This window comes from Mustela putorius, unplaced genomic scaffold, assembly GCF_011764305.1.
Source record: "Mustela putorius furo isolate JIRA1106 unplaced genomic scaffold, ASM1176430v1.1 tig00000127_pilon_pilon_pilon, whole genome shotgun sequence".
NCBI classification, from domain to species: domain Eukaryota; kingdom Metazoa; phylum Chordata; class Mammalia; order Carnivora; family Mustelidae; genus Mustela; species Mustela putorius.
In genome coordinates, this window is record NW_025421288.1 from 14,566,776 (window position 1) to 14,579,401 (window position 12,626).

Below are 12,626 nucleotides of genomic sequence, written 5' to 3' on the forward strand. Positions count from 1 at the left end.
GGGCTGGCATAGAGCAGGTTATGCTTTTACGAGGGCTGAGGCAGCCTGGTTGTTTTTTTCCACAACTTGGTCCTGTCTTAAAATGTTCATGTCCCACTGGATTCAGGCCTTTTTTCCCCCTTAGTACCTCTCTCCCACTGCTTTAACCATGACTTTGGCTCACGCAAAGTAAGAAATAGATAAATAGACGTTTGGACGTGTGGGTGAGTGGAGAGAAGGGGAGCTGGTCGGATCAACAGACGGACGGCGGGCGGGTGGGTGGCTGAGTGGGTGGAGGGACTGGCGGGTGAATAAATGTCATCTTTGATTTAAGGTCTTTCTCCCTCTATGTCTCCTTCTCCCTGCCCCAGCCCTGACTTCTGCTAGGGGAGCAGGTAAGTGAGAAGAGTGGCGGGGTCTGTTGACATCACTCCTCTCCCTCTCGGCTGCGCTGCTCCAGTGTGCATGGGCCGGAGGGAGGGTGAAGAGGCGGCTCCTTACCTGACTGTCCCCGGTGGAGACACCATCCTTGGTGTCTTGGTCAGTGTCCTTGTTGTGGTCTGTGGTCTGGCTGGGGGCACTTCCTGTGTGACTTCTATGAGCTTCCACCTTTGCCCTTACGGGATCCCTGCCAGGCAGCTCCTCTGGGAAAGGAGCCCCTAGTGAGACTCCACGTCCCATCACCTCTCATTCCTGGTTGTGAGGAGCTCCCTGGCCACACCCTACATTGTGGTCCCCAGGAAGCCCGAGTTTCCATCTCCTCCAGCCTCTGAGCGCACATGGAGCCCCAGGCTCAAGCATGTCCCATCATCTGCACTACTCATGGCACCGAGAATAGTCCGTACCTGACCGCCCTGGACACACCGCAGGAGGGCTGAGTGACATCCAGCTGGAGGACAGCATGTCCCTCTGCCTCCCACACGTGTCCAGATCACGTGCGAATTCTGGGTACCAGGGTTCCTGGCCTCGGGGAGAGGAAGTGCCCCCTGCCCACAGGGACAGGGACGGGGGGTGGGTGAGCAGGTGGTCTTGGATTCTCTCCAAGTCCCACCCCCACGTGGTGGCCCAGCAGCCTGGGGTCTTCCAAGCCCAGAGAGCTTGGCTTCTTTCCTTCTTAGCTGCCCCTGTTCAGCTGGAAGCCCCTAACACCATTCTGTGGAATGTGTAGGAGCCATTGTCTGGACACTGCTTCGGGGACAAAGTCCTCCACCTCCCAGCTGAACCTCTGGAAGGGTCTGGTAGTGCCCTATTGAGCCATGCCAGGAGGAAAGGGAATGGACAGTCTCTCCTGGGGACCACCCATCCATCCACCCACCCAACCTTCTCGGGGGTCCTCCGGGACCCCCCCGGCGAGTGAACACTGTCTGCACCTCCTCTGATTCCCATTTGTGCATTCTGTCCTGAGGAAGCAAACTCCAAGCAGGCTGTGGGGACGTCCTTAGAGACTCTAAGCCGAGAACAGCTCAGGAAGCTTGACCAAGGGGGAGATCCCCACGTGGAGAAGACCAGAATCAGAGACAGACAAGCGCACAGATACTAGCCCTCCCTGGAGGTCCCTGTCCCCAGTCCCCGGGCATTGGTCCTTTCTGCCCCCTGCAGGCCTAGCCATCTGGCTGCCCAGGAAAAGGCTGGCCCCAGTGAGACTGCCCCTCCTTGGATTCTGGTAGGGCTCTATTCCTTGTTTAAAGCCCCCTCAGCTCGCACTTCCCCAAGACAAATTTCCAGCACTCAGGTGACACGTGCCCGTGTAGTGGATTTGTTTCCCTCTCGCTGCATGGAGCCCGGGGTCGGAATCCACTCACCTCTCCGAGCCTGACACCAGCATCCCCTGCACCCCGGAGCCTCTCTCAGACATTTGCTGACGTCTGGGGAGGCAGGGACCACGCCTTTTCATCTCTTCATGCTGAGCATCGAGCGCGACACCTGCTAAGAGTCAGTGCTCGCAAACCTTTGCCAGGAGTTCGGAAGAGCAGATGTAGGAAAGGGACCCGGGGAGCACAGAACGTTCCTTCCGTCCAAGCCTGCTGCTTGTTCCGGAGGCTGAGATGTGGGGTAGAGACGCTCGTGCCACAGCCTGCTGGAGGGACTCTCAGCCAGACCGGTTCCGACTCTGGGGAGCCAGCCGTGGTTTGCGGTGCTGACGGTGAAGATGTCGAGACCCGGGTGCTCCCAGAGGCCCCGCAATGAGCCCTTCCTTAGCAGAACCTTGCACAACCCTCTAGCTGTGTGACATTCCCTCTCACAGAGGGCAGAACAGAGACTTGAAGAGGGGACATGAGTTGTTCTAGGCTTCACAACTCGACTGTGCCCGAGTGAAGCCTCCAATGTATGCTCTACTTATTTGACCCTCGCCACCCCATGAACCAGAGTGGAAGGCAGCTTTTTGGAAGAACGAGAGAAGGAATGAGTGAATCCAGACCTCAGGAGCATCCGTACTTGAAAGTTGGGTATTTGGAGAAGAACATCTGAGACTAAGTCCAAGTGCAAAATTAGAGTTCAAATACAGACAAGGAAAAGGTTAAGTACGCCACAAGTCATGAGATGGTGTCCCAGACTTTGTCTGCTTTGAAGAATCATCTTCAATTCCAAACTAGACTAAATAAAAGTGAGGGTTACTGGCTTCTCAGCTAATGAGTCCTCATGTGGAGTTCAGGCTCAGCTGGTTCAAGCAGCTGGACGAGGTAGGAAATTTCCCGCAGCTTCTTGTCTTCTGGTGCCAGCTTTGCAGGTAGGAGTTCTGATGCAGTTAGACCTCTCTCTCTCTTAGAGGACAGTTACCAGGTTTAGCAAATAAAACACATGCAATGTTTGGAATGTGCTTATTCTAAGTGATTTGCTGTATTTCTGAAATTCAAATTTAACTGGCATGCTGGATTTTTGCTGGTAGCCTACTTTAGAGTTTTCCTATTTGCTGTGGTTGTCTCTCACCACGTCTAGAATTTATTCATCACCTTCGATGTTCAGAAATGTCATTAGATGGCCTCTGCATGGGGGGCTCTCCCAGGGCTCTGTCTGCAGAAACCTTGTCCTCAGTGGGAGAGCTGCTCCTCTACTGTTTGTGGTCCTTCCTCTCCTCTGGTGCACACCCTCTGCGCCCCATGAGGTGTGTGCACAGATTTGAACTCCCCGTCATTGTCTAAATGACCTTCACCAAGTTAATTAGTTTCTTTTAGCTCCAGTTCCTGAATCATGAAATTGACTTTCATAAACTAATCTCACAGCCAGGCGCGTGAGGATTGAAGCCACCAAAGGACGCCAAGCCCCTTGCATCCCGCATGCCCCAACTGCCGCCCTCCCCAACGAGAGCATCTGCCCTGTCCCTCCTGTGTGGGATGGCGCCTCCTGGTCCCTGAGGTGGTTTGGAGCTATGTGACTTGTTCTGCCCAATTAACTGAGCAGATGTGCCCCATGTCCCTGTCCGGCTGGAGCATTTCATGGCCCACCAGGGCACTCTTATGCTCACCCACAGTAAATGACAATGTTCCAGACAGTGTCTGCTCTGCCGGCTGGATTCTGGAGTGAAGATGATGCTGGAGAGAGCCCTGCTGGCCATCAACGGACATGCAGCGTGAGGGGGAACAGGCTTTGGGTTATGGCACTGAGCCTGGGGGATAGTCATTACTGTCACACACTTAGCTGTGCTGACCGGTCTCCAGGGGGTCCCCAGAAATGCCCTCCCCTTCACCACCCTGTGTTAGCGGAGTCCGTGCCCCAAGATGTTGCAAGCCTTGCCCAGACAGAGAGCGTCTGTCCTTTATTGACCACTTCTACGGAAGTCTGGCGAGGAAGGGCCCCCCCACGTTCAAGTTGGTTCTGAGCTCTGATCCGTTCAACCAAGCTGGGGCTCAGCCTGGGCTTGGCATCGATGGGGCAAGTGATGGGACACACAAAGCCACAAATCAGAAGGCTCTCCTCCTGACGATAGAGGCACCAATGTCCTTATACTCCTTGTTGGTGACCCACATGTCCTTGAAGGTGGACAGCGAGCTCAGGATGGAGCCGCCCAGCCAGGCGCTGTGTATGGAAGAGGGGCAGCTGGACACCTGGACAGGGCAGAGGACGAGGGGTTGGGGGAGAGCGAGGGGAGGGGGGAATGAAAGGGTGGGGGAGGGGGAGAGAGGGGAGGAAGCCAGAATCAAAATACTACTCCACATCTGGGACAAAAAACTGCAGCCCCCGAGCGAACCTAGTGGGTGGTCATTTCTTCCCTCCCTGCAAATACCGGTTATGCCAATTCTCGAGGATGCTGGTCGGTCCCCACATGTCCGCCTGTGGTCTAAACTACAGGATAAAAGAGGCAAGAGCAGAAAGGACTCACCCTTGGCTCTCGGACTCACTCCAAATCACATGACACATCTTCAACGTATTCAAAGTCGATGTGGAAGGCAGACGTGATTTGCAGGAAAATTAGCAAATACAGAGGAGCACAACAAAACCCACAGGGAAGCAAAGAACCTGGAGAGATCCCTGTCGCTTCATACTCAGGCTCGGCGAGGACGGACGCCTTTGATTCTGGGAGAGCAGGGCTTCCGACCCAAGCCCAGAGCCCTCTGTGCTGGGAAGAGCCACACATCACCATGCCCATCCCCAGGTGGGACCCCTGAGGCTCCAGGCTAAATCCACCTGCTCAAGGACAGACAGGCGCCGTCCTCCTGCGTTCACAGACTTTCCCAAAGGCATGTAGACACCCCACACCGGAACAGCCTTATTCTAAAACAGCAAGGCAAACACCTGACTGCAGAGTCCGTGGGGAAAAGGGATTTGGAGCAAGGACTTGGAAAGCCCAGGGTCTGGCTAGAGGATGGCTTGATGGAGGACAAGGTATCAGGTTTGGTTACTCTCGCTCTGTCGCACCACAGGACCCTGCCTGGCTGGGAGGCATTTGTTGCTAGTGGTTAGGAAAAGAAATATTGCAGAAATTTTAAAGGGAAAAAAAAAACAAGGAAGTGTCAGAAGGGGGAGAAAGAGCACGTTCGGTGTCAGGCATTGGGTAGAGGAGAGAGCCAGTCCCCGGCACCCGGAGTCCCCATCTGTCTTTGCTGCTACCAATAGGCTGTCACCTGTAAGAGTCACCTACTCCGTCTGTGTCTTCTCTGGACACACACACACACACAAAAGCAAACAAAGCCTGCCCAAAACTGGGGGTGGTTTATGCATTTGGAAGAACGCAACCCAACCAACAGGAAAATGCCCAAAGGGTTGAGATAAGCAATAATATGCTTAAAAATAGAGGAGAGAGAGAGAGAGAGAGAGAGAAGAAAAAGAGGAAAAACCACAAAGAGCTGGGAAACATTTGCAGAACAAGTCACCTTCAGTAGTCATTACAGAAATAAGTAAGAACAATGATTTGCTTTCCATCTGTTCCGTTGGGATGAGTCTCTTAAAAACCGTGGCGTCATGCAAAACAGGGGGCGGAGACAGGGAGGACCAGGTGTCCAGTTAGGCAAGGAATAAGTCACGAGGTGAGGATGGCCGGGTGCAGAGTCAGTACCCCTGGGGTAGGGCTGCATGGTAGCAGGGGCAGCCATGCTTATAGGGATCATAACATTGACACAATGTAACAGCAAACACAAGAGACAGACTTTCAGCATCACTGGGTCAACATGGTGTGTGGGTCAACTATCCTTCCATTTCCAAAAAGGCAAAGTAAATAAATAAATAAAGAGCAGCCCTCTGTCCCCATGCCAGGACGAGCAGACACGGGTGTGCCGCTGTCTGTCTTGTGCCGACCAGCCCAGAGCCCGGCTACTCCATAGGTTCCAACAGGCTTTTGCTGTGCACACATTTCTGGCTCGGGAAATCCACATCTAGAAGTGGATCCTAAGGGAAAAGCCATTCAAAAGAAATAAGGGGAAATCACGACTGAGGTTTTATCCCAAGCACGTCGTTCAAGCAGAATCCTGGTTGCTGGGAGGTCTGATGACTTTCCAAGTTGGCCTCGTGGGAACCAGCTCTTCTCTGAAGGAGGATGAGCTCCTTTTAGGGACGGAGTTTTTCTCTCCTTCAGAGGGAGGGTTTCACGAGCTCTACCTCCCGTCCCTTCCACGGAGAGTGCAGATGGGGGGGAATGAGGCTGTGGCGGAGCTGAGTCTCAGCCCAGTTAAGGGGACCAGTTGCACCTTCCAGCCTCGTGCCGAGAAGTTTGGGGGGTACTGGGAGGGGTTCCTGAGGACTCAGAAGAGGGGTGGATGGAAGAGCTTGGTCCACAGCTCAGCCCAGCTGTAGGGGAAGGGGAGCGGTCAAATTCCCACAGCAGAGGGGGTCAGGTCGCTTTGCACAAAGGCAGGCTGTGACTCTCCCTTTCCTTCTGTTCTGGGCTAAGCCATACTTTACATTTGCATTCAGTGAAGGCTCACTGTGGGCAACAGCCCCGAGTGCTCTCAAGAGCCAAGAGAAGGGCAGTGACCAGCACACGAAGGGCACAGGACCTGCACAGGGAGGCCGAGGGTGAACGGTTGAGATGTCGCCTGCAAAGGAGTGAGGGGGCTGCGGGCTTCGGGGGTGACGAGGCAGGCCTGCGGTAGGTTGCCGAGATCACGGACATCTTTGCAGCCTACGCTCAGGTGAGGCACACCGCACACTCAGGAACTCCTGGTGGGGCGCACTGCTCTCACAGCAGCGCGGGCGGCCGCGAGCATTCGGGCGGGGGCTGCCGGTGTGGAGGAAGGAGCGTGGGCCGTGGTTTCCCCTGCGCGGCTGCGTCCTACGCTATCCGCACAAGGGGCCCGAGGCCGTGTAAGAAAGAGAGCTTGCTCCTGTCCACTTGTTCCAGCTGAAGAGTCTGCTTTCCTTGGGGTTCCCGATTCTTGTCTGTCATTCCAGTGACTGCCTGCTCCGGGGGGAAGGAGGGACAGACACCCCCGGAACGAGGATGGCTGCTCTGGGCTTGCTCTCACGGTGCGCCCCGGTCCACCGAGTCAGGCTGGGGCAGAGGGAGGAAAGAGGGGATGCCAGAGAGCAGGTGGGGCTCGGGCAGGGCTGAGCCAGAAAGTTCTCCTGGAGAGGGCCGTGCCTGCAAGCAGATCTGAAATCCCAGCTGGCAGGGATGGGAAGCTCAGGGAAGGGGATTCAGTCCGTCCACACGTCCTGCCTCTGGACCCTGGGGGGAGGGTGTTGCAGAGTGTCCTGTGGAGTCCGGGAAAATGGTGTCGACGGGTCTGGAGGGACAGAAGTTCCGGCACAGCGGCTCAGCCCCTGCCGCCCGTTTGCAAAGGGGGGCCGTGAGCACCGGCCACAGGGCACGAGGGAGCTGGCGTCTCCCTGCCAGGGGCTCCCACGAGCCCGCCGCAGAAGCACCCATGAAGGGCACCCATGCGGCTGGTCCAGGAGCCCGAGGCCCAGCTCTGAGATGAGCCACTGTGTGCGGCAGAGACTGTGAGGCCAGAAGTGAGCAAAGAGCAAAGCTGGAGGACAGCTGGGGGCAGGGCGGCCCTTGGCCCAGGGTCGCTGACGGGGAGAGGCCATTATCGAGCCCACAGTGCCTGGGCGACTCGGTCCCTCCAGCCCCGGCCAGCCAGGCAGGGCTTGTGCCGGAGCGGATTCGGTCCAGTTATGGGGACCGAGGGGAAGGTACGCTCTTCACTGTGCGAACGGGGCCGGAAATTCTAAACCTGGGACCCAGACTTTGCTTACATGTTCTCTGCCACGACCCTGAGCTACTTTCCTAAAGAGAAAAAAAAAAAAAGAAAAGCAGTTTTGGAAAATGGGGTTGGGAAGAACTCAGTCTGAAAATCCTGCACGCTGTGGGATTCACGCCCACGACATTCCAGAGAAAGCGCGGCGAGGGGACGGCGAGGGACCGGTGGACCCCAGCGCCCGGCTGGGGTGACCGCGCAGACATGGTCCTGGTCTCAGGGCACGGAGGGACTCAGGGTCATCGTGTCACCGTGGACACCTGCCGTCACACGTCCCTCACACCTGCGGGGCGTACAGTCCGAGAGGAGCCTTCCGCCGGCTGCGGACCCCAGCTGGCCGTGACGCGTGGCTGTCGGCTCGCCGGCTGGGACAAACTAACTCGGGCGAGAGGTGTGTGGCCGCGGAGACGGTGCGTGCCGCGGGCGGGGGTGGGAGCGACATGGGAACACGTTCTACTCCATTTACCTGCACACCTAACACTTCCCTAAAAAATACAGGCCGTTAATTTAAAAGGAAACACATAGATAACAATTTCACAGGGGAGAGCGGGGCGGGAAGCGCGTGCAGGGGCAGAGCCGGGCGGGGTCCCTGCTTTCCTCCCGCAGGTGACCAGCTTTAAGGCAAGACTCTTGGCCTTTTGCGCCGGCCCTGAGAGCTGGTCTGTGTCTGCACCGTCACCTCCCTCCCCTCCGCCTCGGCCACCTGAGCTGGTCCTCCGGGTCTACGTCCCTCCCTGGGGTCTCCCTGGCCTTAGAGCCCCTCGCGGGAACACGGGCCCACCCTGCAGCTGCACCTGCAGGCCCGCGCCCCGCCCCCACGGTCAGCCCGGAGGCCGCCCAGCCACCCTCACGCAGCATCTCAGCTCTCAGCCCCCCACCCCTGCGGACCCCTCTCTCTGGAAGCAGAGCCCTGGGCCGCCCCCGGGGCCGCTCCCTCGGCCCGACAGAGCTGGCTCAGCTATCCCCGCGTCTCCCCTGCGCCTTCAAGCATCTTCTCTGGGAGACCCACTCTGGCCCCTCGCCCTTCCTCCCGTAGCGGCCCCCCAGCCCGCGGCTGACGCCCTCTCCTAACACACTCATTTCCCAGGGTGTTGACTGGTCCTGCTTACGGCTCCCTCCCCCGACTGGAATGGAAGCCACGGATTCTCCTGACTTCGGTTCACGGATCCCTCCCCAAGCCCCCGCCCGCATGCCAGGCACACCAGGAACCCTGGGATTCTAGAAATATCTGTGGCCTGAACCCAGGAAGTTTCCAAAGGGAGGGTCGTGGGGGGGGGGCACCGTACCTTCACGTTGATGGTGGGGGAGACCAGGGCAGCTATTTCCCTCTGCAGCCGGAAGCGCAGGCCGGGACAGCAGCCGGTGCCACCGGACAGAACCATGTGGCCGAAGAGAATCTTCCAGAGGGCAGGGCTGCAGGAGCTGACACTCCGGAAGGCCTTCATGTGGATGCCCAGGCTGTTTCTCCCTGTAGAGACGGTGGGGGTAGGGGGGAAGCAGAGGTGTGGGGACCGGGCGCCCAGCCCGAAGCACCCTCGGGCTCATTCCTCTGTGGCTCCAGGAAGGGGCAGACTGAGCTGGGGGGTGGGGGGTGGGGCGGACACCAGCACCGTGACCCCAGGGCTCTAACGGATTTCAACAACATGGCACAACCCTGGGCCTCAACAGCCAGCAGCTGGGTAACTAAGTATCCGTTCTCTGCTGTCCTCGGACATGGTGTGTATCCGAATGCGACTGGCGGTTATTACTTTTAATGCCATGCTATCGATTACTTTAGGAATGGATGTCCTTGCTCAGGTGGCCTGAAGAATTATACTGATTCCTCCTTTTAAAAAAAAAACTTATTAACTTTTTAGTGAGGTATAATTGGCACCAACATTGTATTAGTTTCAGGCTTACAGCAGAAGGACCTGATGTTTGTGTCCATTGCGGAATGATGGCCACAACGTGTCGACTTAACACAGTTTCCAGACTCATCATTAGTCCATATATGCAAACACAGCTCTGACGGCAGCAGCCCTGAGAGACAGAGGCAGGGTGTCTCGATTTCCTCGTGTGGGATAGCTCCTACCTACTGTGCAGCTTCGGGGTGAAGTCTGCAATGGTGGGTCTTCTGGATCATCCGGGACGTGGCAGGTCCAGCGAGCACGAGCTCAGGCTGCAAACACTCCACTCTTGTCAAGGTGTCAGCTGTGTCTCTGCTCACTGAGGTCGACCCAGACTCGGGCGGGGGGGGGGGATGTGAATTCACACCGTGGGGGAGGGACTCCCTTCAGTGTCGGTTGCATGGGTCCACTTAATGTTTTGGGGGCACGTGTCATGTTTGAAGCCTCTGTCCCCTGCATAGTCCAATGGGAAAAGCAGGGGCGCTTTTCACCTGCTCACCTACACTAGGTGCAAAAGTCATGTCCTTACAAGGCACGCATCCCAAGGAAGTGGCTTAGTCCTTTTATTCCCCTGGTCTCTTATAAAATGTCAGCAATTATTTAAAAAAAATTGATTCCAAGAAATATTTAGTTTTCCGTGACAACCTGGAAATCTTCCCAGTCAACGGGGATTTTCTAATCCATCACTTTTCCCCTGTTCTGGCCTGCCTGCCGGGGAACTTAGCCAACTGAGTTCTGGTTTAATACGTCCAGGTCAGTGCGGCGGCTTCCCCAGGCTGGCCGTCGTAAACAAGGCTGCAGAGAAGGGGAAGCGCGCATCCACAAAGGACTACGACTCAGACATAAAAAGGAGAGAAATCTTGCTATTGGCAGCAACACGGATGCAGCTAGAAGGTGTAAGACGAAGTGAAATAAATCAGAGAAAGACACATATCCTGTGATTTCACATGAATGAGCAATTTAAGAAACAAAACAGATGAACAAAGGGAGGGAAGAAAAAAAACCAGAGAGACAAACCAAGAAACAGACCCTTAGCTGCGGAGAACTCGCGGGAGGTGAGCGGGGGATGGGGAAGCGGGAGGTGGGGTCGAAGGGGTGCGCCTGTCGTCAGGAGCACCAGCGGATGTCTAGCATCACCGGGTCAGCGTATTGTACGCCTGAAACTAACACAACAACCCTGCATGGTCACTATACCAGAATTAAAAAAAAAATCCCTCCATCAGCCAAACGTTTGAAGGTCCTTCCAGATCTATGGTCTCAACTCTCCTGATCTGTCTCCATTTATATATTTCAAATTATTTTGTGAGTAGGGGGTAGTAGGACTAACACGTAACGGAAGACACGTGCAGTCCCGCGTAGGACCCAGGGACACCTGACAACTGTTCGGTGTTCTGCACTGGGTTTCCTCGTCTCTAACAGAACGGTGTCAGATGGGAGGGGACGGAGGCCTCCAGCCCACGAACAGGGGCCGCCGAAGTCACAGGCACGCGCACACGCTTAGTAAGTGACCGCGGAGGTCCCAGCACTTCTGAGAGGGGCTCCACCTTGTACTCGGAGCAGCGGTCGCTCCTGGGTGCTGGGCTGCGTCCCCCTTCCGGTGGCCCCGCGGTCTGCGTCTGGGCTCACCCGGGTCCCTTCCTTCCACTCACCCATGAGGTCTGCCTGGAAAAGCCCTTCGGGGCAGAGGAACTTCTCCGGCCCCAGGGTGATCTCCTGGCCGTCGGGCAGCTGAAACTTGCGCGCGTAGGAAGGAGAGCTGGCTTTCATTTTTTCCTTCTTGAAGTCCGAAGCCACATAGCAGCACTTTTCTTTTATGTCCCGGATGTACTCCCAGTCACCTATGGGGGACAGGAAAGGGCGTGACCGGGATGATTAGCAGGAACATTCTGTCCCCCAGGGAGCATCTTCCTGGAGACTCGGCTCCTCGGGGTGGGGACGTGGCGCCAGCGTCGGAGCCTATTCCCGTGTCTGTCTCAGACCCCAGCCGCTCTTGGTCTGTACCGTGTGCTGGGGCCCAGGCCTGTGGACGAGAATGGTGGCTCAGAGGGTCCTCAAGTGTGACACCAGCATTTGGGCAACATCAGCATCCTACGTTGATTTCTACCGTGTACGGTGTGTGTTTTTAGGGGGTTGGAAAATCAAACCCAGTCTTGGCATCTGTTGAAGTACCGGCCGCTGTGGGCGCGCCCATGCCGACCTGCTGGGAAGGTCGGCTGCAAACAGCGCCCAGCCGCCCCCTCCTGTGGACAACCGCCCAAGCCGGCCAGGCCCCCTGACTCGGAAACATCTGGAAGGTCACACCCTCCCACCTTCTGGCTGGCTGACCATGGGTTTTAGAGCCTGCGATGTCTTTCGGTGTTACGGTTTTCTATTTTGCCTACCGCTACTTTTGAATTTGGATCAGAGCTCCCAGCACCTGCCTGCCTAGAAATCCCCCCTGATTCTTCAGCCACTGACACCCGGCGTCGGCCCTCACCCTTCCCCCTCAACCGCTCCGTCTGCGCCTGTCCTGCCTTCCTTCTTCCAGAACCTGCCGCTCCCTTCTCGCTCCCCTCTCGCTCCCTGGCTTCTGGGACCTTGCACTCTCCTGGCAGGTCCCTCCTCCTCACCTACTCTGGGCTTTGGTGAGAGGAACCTAGGTTGAAATCCTGCCTCTGCCATTTACCAAGCTTGGTTTTATGCAAGTTCGCTCTCTCGTTAACCTTCCCTTTCCTCATCTCTAAGATTGGGATGAATCTCCTCTCCCAGGACGGCCGTGCAGACGGGATGAGACAATGCACATAGGATCTTGGTAAGTGTGAGCTGTCCACAAAGTGCTAGCCTTCGTCCTGGCTGATCCTTCTCACTTCCCCTTGCTTTCTTCTAATCGCTGCTGTTCTGAAGCGTTCCATACTTTGTGTGGCTTTGGACACAGACCTCTGGCCTGGGAGGACCACTGCAGGCTTGTGGGGAGCGGGTGTCACGCAAGTTATACGTCTGGGAACCTAGCGCAGGAAGTGGGTGAAAAGTGGAACAGACGCATTCTCATCTGGAGTCCTTGGGTTCATCTCCCAGGGGAAACACCTGCTAGTCATGTGATGTTGAAGTCACCTACTTCTTCTAAGCCTCCTCTTGCAGGGGAGATAAC

At 56.4% G+C, this 12,626-nt stretch overlaps 1 protein-coding gene across 4 annotated transcripts in view; it reads right to left on the reverse strand.

Annotated features, from left to right (window-relative positions):
- Window positions 1-3,583: 3,583 nt before the first annotated feature.
- LOC101674062 (actin-85C-like) overlaps window positions 3,584-12,626 on the reverse strand; it is a 31,065-nt gene continuing 22,022 nt past the window's right edge. For 2 of the 4 annotated variants that reach the window (XM_004759628.2, XM_004759627.3), the window contains 3 exons: window positions 11,149-11,337; window positions 8,900-9,081; window positions 3,588-4,022 (listed from right to left, as the gene is read on the reverse strand). In XM_004759628.2, coding sequence (XP_004759685.1) covers window positions 3,879-4,022; window positions 8,900-9,081; window positions 11,149-11,337 — 515 coding nt within the window. In that variant the 3' untranslated portion in view covers window positions 3,588-3,878. Of the gene's footprint in view, window positions 4,023-8,899; window positions 9,082-11,148; window positions 11,338-12,626 lie in introns of all 4 variants that reach the window. The other 2 variants (XM_013059860.2, XM_013059861.2) reach the window with 2 other exon arrangements.